The 8,466-nt window shown below is 38.7% G+C and overlaps 1 protein-coding gene across 2 annotated transcripts; it reads left to right on the top strand.

Annotated features, from left to right (window-relative positions):
* The first annotated feature begins 4,193 nt into the window (after positions 1-4,193).
* LOC128745165 (uncharacterized) lies at positions 4,194-6,699 on the top strand. Of its 2 annotated transcripts, XM_053842179.1 has the most exons (6): positions 4,194-4,278; positions 4,355-4,663; positions 5,497-5,981; positions 6,046-6,336; positions 6,412-6,485; positions 6,546-6,699. In XM_053842179.1, exons 2-6 carry the CDS (start codon positions 4,520-4,522, stop codon positions 6,611-6,613), a joined length of 1,062 nt encoding a protein of 353 aa, XP_053698154.1. In that variant the 5' UTR covers positions 4,194-4,278; positions 4,355-4,519; the 3' UTR covers positions 6,614-6,699. The 2 variants fall into 2 exon arrangements, with proteins under 2 accessions (XP_053698154.1, XP_053698153.1); XM_053842178.1 differs by lacking the exon at positions 4,194-4,278 and having other exon boundaries at positions 4,319-4,663.
* Positions 6,700-8,466: the final 1,767 nt, after the last annotated feature.

The following is an 8,466-nucleotide window of genomic DNA, read 5'->3' as shown; positions in this document are numbered from 1 at the left end:
AGACAGACAGACAGACAGACAGACAGACAGACAGACAGACAGACAGACAGACAGACAGACAGACAGACAGACAGACAGACAGACAGACAGACAGACAGACAGACAGACAGACAGACAGACAGACAGACAGACAGACAGACAGACAGACAGACAGACAGACAGACAGACAGACAGACAGACAGACAGACAGACAGACAGACAGACAGACAGACAGACAGACAGACAGACAGACAGACAGACAGACAGACAGACAGACAGACAGACAGACAGACAGACAGACAGACAGACAGACAGACAGACAGACAGACAGACAGACAGACAGACAGACAGACAGACAGACAGACAGACAGACAGACAGACAGACAGACAGACAGACAGACAGACAGACAGACAGACAGACAGACAGACAGACAGACAGACAGACAGACAGACAGACAGACAGACAGACAGACAGACAGACAGACAGACAGACAGACAGACAGACAGACAGACAGACAGACAGACAGACAGACAGACAGACAGACAGACAGACAGACAGACAGACAGACAGACAGACAGACAGACAGACAGACAGACAGACAGACAGACAGACAGACAGACAGACAGACAGACAGACAGACAGACAGACAGACAGACAGACAGACAGACAGACAGACAGACAGACAGACAGACAGACAGACAGACAGACAGACAGACAGACAGACAGACAGACAGACAGACAGACAGACAGACAGACAGACAGACAGACAGACAGACAGACAGACAGACAGACAGACAGACAGACAGACAGACAGACAGACAGACAGACAGACAGACAGACAGACAGACAGACAGACAGACAGACAGACAGACAGACAGACAGACAGACAGACAGACAGACAGACAGACAGACAGACAGACAGACAGACAGACAGACAGACAGACAGACAGACAGACAGACAGACAGACAGACAGACAGACAGACAGACAGACAGACAGACAGACAGACAGACAGACAGACAGACAGACAGACAGACAGACAGACAGACAGACAGACAGACAGACAGACAGACAGACAGACAGACAGACAGACAGACAGACAGACAGACAGACAGACAGACAGACAGACAGACAGACAGACAGACAGACAGACAGACAGACAGACAGACAGACAGACAGACAGACAGACAGACAGACAGACAGACAGACAGACAGACAGACAGACAGACAGACAGACAGACAGACAGACAGACAGACAGACAGACAGACAGACAGACAGACAGACAGACAGACAGACAGACAGACAGACAGACAGACAGACAGACAGACAGACAGACAGACAGACAGACAGACAGACAGACAGACAGACAGACAGACAGACAGACAGACAGACAGACAGACAGACAGACAGACAGACAGACAGACAGACAGACAGACAGACAGACAGACAGACAGACAGACAGACAGACAGACAGACAGACAGACAGACAGACAGACAGACAGACAGACAGACAGACAGACAGACAGACAGACAGACAGACAGACAGACAGACAGACAGACAGACAGACAGACAGACAGACAGACAGACAGACAGACAGACAGACAGACAGACAGACAGACAGAAATCCTTCTTTATAGGTATAGATAAAAATACGATATTTTGAAAACAAAGGAAATAGTTTTACTTTCTACAAAGTAGAGTTGGTCTGTCACTGGTAGAAATACTCAAATTACCGCATTGGGCATATTATACCGCAGGTGGGGCATTTTATCCCGCGCAGACGAGAAACACAACATTTAGGTGCTTTTCTTAAATAATTCCTAGCATCTTTATTTCACAATACTAAACGAAATAAACAATTGCAATTGGTTGTATGCTTAAATACCAACATATACAGTAGAATCAATATATATAGAATGCCAGTGTCGCTGCAGTGCGCGTGGTAAACATCACACATTTGAAAATTATGTATTTACTTTGTATGCGCACATGTGTGAATGATCGATTCGAAACGGGAATCTGATTGTCAAACTAAAAAGGCAACCCAATAAAAAATCCTTTTGATTTTCTGTAAATCACGTAGGATAAATCACCCGGGTATGAAATGGGGAAGGCAAATGAGCGTCCAATATAGCTCTAGCCATCCCAAGCCCCTACCTAGCGCCTCCACGTGGCCATACCTGGTAATGCTCTATTGAGTAGCCAAGCTAGGAGGTGCGTTGCTGGGTGGTTCCCGGCTGCCTGGTCTCAAAACCGCGGTTTTGGGCAGACGGCGGAGCCACACGGTCTAGCTAATAGGTAAGCCTAATAAGTTATTTTAATTATTTTTTTCATTTTAGCTTATGAAGCATCTCCTGCTATATAGTAAAAACTGGCCAAAACGAGTTTTAATACTGCACATGGATACTAGAATGAAAAATTAAATTAACTTTTAAAAATTAAAATTAAATAAGAAGCATTTATGGAACCCAAAGGACGCTACTCTATTCCATACGAAGGACTGCTGGTGAGATTGTTCTATTTTTATCATTTATACCACATTTCATCTTAATATCATATCATATATTAACAGTATTATTATTGATATCATAAATGTGGAAGGCTGGATGACGGAGTGGATTGCCAACCTGAATCCTTAAGGTCTGAAGCAAATATGGCACTTCTCAATTCAAAACAAACAAATCATCACGTGGGTTAAAGTTGGTATAGCGAAATTGATTATTACATGGAAGGATCCTAATGCTGGAAGGCGACTCTTATAACCCCGGAATGCGCACAAGTGCCTCTGCTTGTGGGTCCGCCCAATCCCTTTTGGCCCTTCTGTAACAGCATTAGTGTGAAATTCATTTGATAATCAAATTTGGATCTACTGTAATTCTACCCACATACATTGGCAAGTCCTTGAAATGATGGTGGCTTTCCCCTACTACTACTACTACTACTACTATCACGTAGGATAAATCACCCGATTTGGTCGTTTTGGGGTATTTCGTCGGCAGGAAAATTTTCTATTGGGCAATTTGACAATGTTGTTCCCGTATCCAAGACACGAACCGGCAACAAGTTTGCCACCAAAATATCCATGAAACACCAGCGACACTGGCATTCTATATAGGGTAGATGATCCATTAGTTGCGCCACTAAGCACAATATAACTTCATTTTGCTTGTTTATTGAGGTATATGCTTCAATTAATGCTTGTGGGATTTAAATTTATTAAATACAAGGTATTTGTCACAAGGCAAGACAATTGCTTTCGTTGTACGAGAAGCTTTATAAAGAAAAAAATGAATTTGCCGATTCAATTATATTGTACCAACAGTTGCGCTAATGTTTCCTTAATTAAGTTTGATGTTCCTTTAGTTCCAAATTAGATTTAATGATGACAGGTAGCCACGAGTGACTGAGCTCCACTTTAGTCAGTTTCTTTAGCTATACTGTTCAGTAAACATTCAGCAAGATATATTTTTCGGGCTTTCTTTTAGCAAACCATATTGCGGAGTTTCCACCTATTTAGAGTCCCACGCGAAAATTATTAGCGTGGTTATTTTCTGCGTTTACCACGCATGTTTGCAATTTAGTAATTTGAACTATCAGTTTTTCGTTATTGCCTCCCCACTGCACCCCTCCTTGCTTGACAAGCATATTTTTAATGATTTTAGTAATTACAGGATAATTACTATTAAAAAAAGAATTTGCGTAGGACTCGTTAAATTACTGCCAGGTGCAATATTTCTGAAAATCAATTTTAAATTTTGGTGTGTCGGACTTACCCCTTACCTTAAATAAGGCAATTTATGATGACAGTTATTGGTTTATTCGAGCAGTGAAGTTGTTTGCATTGTTATAAAGAAGAAGGAAAGGTACCCGCTCACACTTACACGGAATCGCGTAAGCAATTGTAGGAAACGTTTTGCTATCAAAAGCAAATATATTTCTGTCTTATTTTTACCAGTATATACAGCGGGGTGCTATCTCTATCTTAACGAACGGTGTTTGACAGTCGACTGACAGGTAAATTTGCTGCCAACCTTGTCAAGTGAAACGTAAGCAGTGACTTGCTGTTTCTTTCTCGCATGTACTGAGATGTTGGCGACAAAAACATGGCACCCATCGCAAGCCCCGAGTATATACCATGTTGTCTCTACCAGTGAATGTCAATATTATATACAAACAAATACATATGGTATTAGGCGTCACGTAAATTACCTAATTGTGCTTCGAGTAGTTCTGTACCGATTTTCGAGTAGTTGTCGTTGTCTTGAAAAATCTGGCATCTCTGGTGACAATTTATTATGTTTGTTGTTTCCGTTGTTATATTTAGGATATTTAGAAAGTATCATAATTATTATTTCCTCGTTTGTTATTTACAGATGTGCCGTAAACAATATGTAGTTCGTTCAATATTAGATATTATGTATAAATAAACCAACAAATGAACGCTGTGAATGCTGAGGCAATTTAGTAGTAGAAATTGCATGTGTTTATAGCCAAAAATGGTTGAAATATGATAGCATAATTGTGCCACATATGAAATAATGTGGCTTCAAACTTTATTGTATACACGTTCTCTGAAATCGCTTTTCAACAGCGATTTTAGTGCTCAAAGAACAATCAATTGTATATTTTGGTTATGCTGTCTGCTGGCGCTACTTTTTGTCTACTTCAAAAAAAGCTTAAAGGTAAGCATTGATAAAAATCCTGACCCTAAACAAAACTAAAATTAAGCGGTTGACGAATGGTATAACTAATTACAACTACAACAATCGATTGATTATTGCTATGCTCATCACACGCCAAAAGAGCGTACTTATTGCTCTGTTAAGTGTCCCATACGCGCACGAAATGTTATTGGTTAACCGGTATACATGTTCAATTAGAATCAAACATAGTCATGTATGACAGTCTACTATTTTCAAGAATGTAACATAAAATTGATTATCACCAGCTAATAATTTTTAAAGCGACTTTATTTAACTTTACACGAGTTTACATAAATTTCACACACGATGCAGGCAAAGTCAAATCAACAGAGAGCTTATAACGAAATCATTGATTAACCTGGGTTTGGGTTAACTTCAACGTGGAAATGTTATTGGTTAACCGGTATACATGTTCAATTAGAATCAAACATAGTCATGTATGACAGTCTACTATTTTCAAGAATGTAACATAAAATTGATTATCACCAGCTAATAATTTTTAAAGCGACTTTATTTAACTTTGCACGAGTTTACATAAATTTCACACACGATGCAGGCAAAGTCAAATCAACAGAGAGCTTATAACGAAATCATTGATTAACCTGGGTTTGGGTTAACTTCAACGTGGAATGTTAGATGGTTTAAAGCAAAATAAACATTTTCAGAATAAGTAACATACTCAACATTTTCCAAATACCGTGCCATAAGTCGTGAGAAATAGACAAATTTTTGCTAGCTCTAATTTTTTTTAGATCTAAGACAGTATCATTAAATTGTTCTAAAATTCTCAAATGTTATTCTTATCATTGCAGCTTGTTTTACGCCGTGGTCATATTCAAGCAATCAAACATTCCCAAACCGTGCAGCATGCTTGGAATATTTGTTTTTATCTCGCCGCTACGCTATTTTTAAACTTGTATCACAAACTTTTAATAAGTCCAGAGATTGTTAATCAGAGCAGTAAATACTTTCCTCAATATAACAACACTATATTTCTTGCTGCTTGTGATATAATAAAGTTTGAGATCGTTACTATGGTAATGGTAGCCTTCGATACAATTGGCGCGCTAACACGCCTTAGAAATTCGGATTTTTCGGAGGCCGTCCAAAAGTTGCTTTATGCCTCATTATTGATCTGCTGTTTTGTTTTACGCTTGGAAAACTATAGCATAATGCTGAACGCCTATTTAGGTGTTTTTAATGCTTTTCAGGAGATTTTACTTCTGCTTTCACTACATATCAGTGAAAAAAGCGATACGACACTAAAACTTTTTGTGATACTTAATTTTAGTTCATGGTATGCTTTTTCAACAATACATCTAGTAAAATTTATATATATCGTTAAATTTCATCATTTTTAGGTCGTACTTATTCCTTAACATATTACCATTTGAGTTTCTCATTCCTACACTGTACGCCAACAATAAAGAGCTCCACTTATACTTAAATATATTTTTTTGGGTATGGTACTGCTCGAGCATATGGAATTCTCCCATTCTTAAATTATTGTACCATAAAATTTACCATCTAAACCCTAATGATTGTATAGGCGGAGAATCATCGCTTCGATGTATCCTTCTAGGAGACAGCCGTAATTACCGACATCATCGTAATATTGAGAGAGCTCTTCTTGAATTAAAACTTTATTACAGGTATGTCAATACGAATTAATGTTTTCTGCACAACGTGCAGGTATGCTCTTGACCAAGTTTTCACGTAATTTTCAGCAAAGATAAGCTTACTGGAACAAGACACGACAACAACGACAATTCCTCTGTTAAGGCTTTTCAAACAATTAAATGTACGAATCATCGTTATTGCTAACAGAAGCAAATATTTATGTAATTGTTTAATATTACAGGCGTACTTGCATTGAAACGGAAATTGAAAAGGATGCGAGAAAATAGAGAACAAATTTCGGAGGACTAATTTTCTTGCATTTTTGATGGAGACATTTGTACATAACCTCAACACAATTTATACTGTCCGGTTACAATCCAAGATTACCATGCAGTCTTGGGTGCAGTCTTGGGCAACAACTGCTTTCATAAGCATAATAGGATTTATTCTTGTTTTCGTCCGAAATACAAACTTTCGAAGGTATTACCAATCTGTATTTTTATTTTGATTCAATTTGATTTTGAATATTTGTCGTCAATCGAATTTTAGCAATACCATTCGCCAGTTTATTTGAATCGAAATCGTTTTTTCACCAAGAAAATTTTTCCAACGCGAAATGGAACTAAAAGAAAATAAACCACAAATGCAGCTGCGTCATTGCTTTATTCGCGACTACGAAACTAAAAGAGATTTTTAAGCCAACACTTAACAAACATCAGTAAGTTGCTCTTTCAGTTTCCTAGACGTGGGTTTGGGGTTTGGGGTTTGGCCGTGAACATGAAGAGGTGTGAATAATGCATGCGTTCGCACGCCAACAATATGTTTTCACGGTCAAGGTTCTAACGAAGACCCGTGGAGGAATAAGTTGTCATTGATTTTGTGAATTTTAAAGCAGTTTTTACCTTTGTTATACTATAACAAAGGTTTAAAAATTGGTCGAAAAACACGAAATTGATCCGAGGCCCGGAGGGCCAAGTCACATATACCAATCGATAGGGTTCGACGATTTGAGCAATATCTGTATGTGTGTGTGTGTGTGTGTGTGTGTGTGTGTGTGTGTGTGTGTGTGTGTGTGTGTGTGTGTGTGTGTGTGTGTGTGTGTGTGTGTGTGTGTGTGTGTGTGTGTGTGTGTGTGTGTGTGTGTGTGTGTGTGTGTGTGTGTGTGTGTGTGTGTGTGTGTGTGTGTGTGTGTGTGTGTGTGTGTGTGTGTGTGTGTGTGTGTGTGTGTGTGTGTGTGTGTGTGTGTGTGTGTGTGTGTGTGTGTGTGTGTGTGTGTGTGTGTGTGTGTGTGTGTGTGTGTGTGTGTGTGTGTGTGTGTGTGTGTGTGTGTGTGTGTGTGTGTGTGTGTGTGTGTGTGTGTGTGTGTGTGTGTGTGTGTGTGTGTGTGTGTGTGTATGTATGTAATGATTTTTTCTATCGCCTGTTTCTCAGAAATAGCTGAACCGAATCGTTCGCTATTACTTTTGTTTGAAAGGTATTATTGTCTAGTAGATCACTATTGAGTTGTTTCGTGATACGACGTTTCGTTTAAAAGTTATAAGCAAAAATGTGAAAAATAGGTGACATAGGTTTCTCCGGAACTACATGACCGATTCCAACGATCTTAGTATCAAATGAAAGCCCTTATTAAAGCTAAATTGTTCAGGAATTTGTTATTGAAAACGAACAAGTAGTTTAAAAGTTAGCCTTAAAAAACCTTTTTTGACAAGGTAATAATTATCGCCTGTTTCTTAGAGATGGCCAAACCGATTTATGCGCTATTAGCCTCATTCGAAAGATAATATATCCTAATAGATCACTATTGAATGATTTTTTGATTGGACGTTTAATTTGAAAGTTATGAGCAACCGTATACACCACACCAAAATAAACAATAATTTATAATGATTTTAACCTTTATAATGATTTTAACCAAGAAAATTAACCTAATTTCAATTATTTTAATATCAATCGAGAGGTTTTGACACTACGAATATATTTGCAAAATTTCATAAGAATTGGTTTTACCGGTCAAAAGATATTAACCATCGAACACTCGCGCCAACTTTTGTAACACAGTTACTCGCGCGCAAAATAGTCCCAAACCAAAGAACACGTGTGCAAGGGAGTTTTGACTGGGAAAACTTGGTTTTAAGTTTATCAAACCTTTGGAGGAGTTTCTT

This window comes from Sabethes cyaneus, chromosome 1 (genome assembly GCF_943734655.1).
Source record: "Sabethes cyaneus chromosome 1, idSabCyanKW18_F2, whole genome shotgun sequence".
Lineage (NCBI taxonomy): Eukaryota > Metazoa > Arthropoda > Insecta > Diptera > Culicidae > Sabethes > Sabethes cyaneus.
The sequence above is the reverse complement of the archived record's forward strand: the minus strand, read 5'-3'. Positions and strand labels throughout refer to the sequence as shown.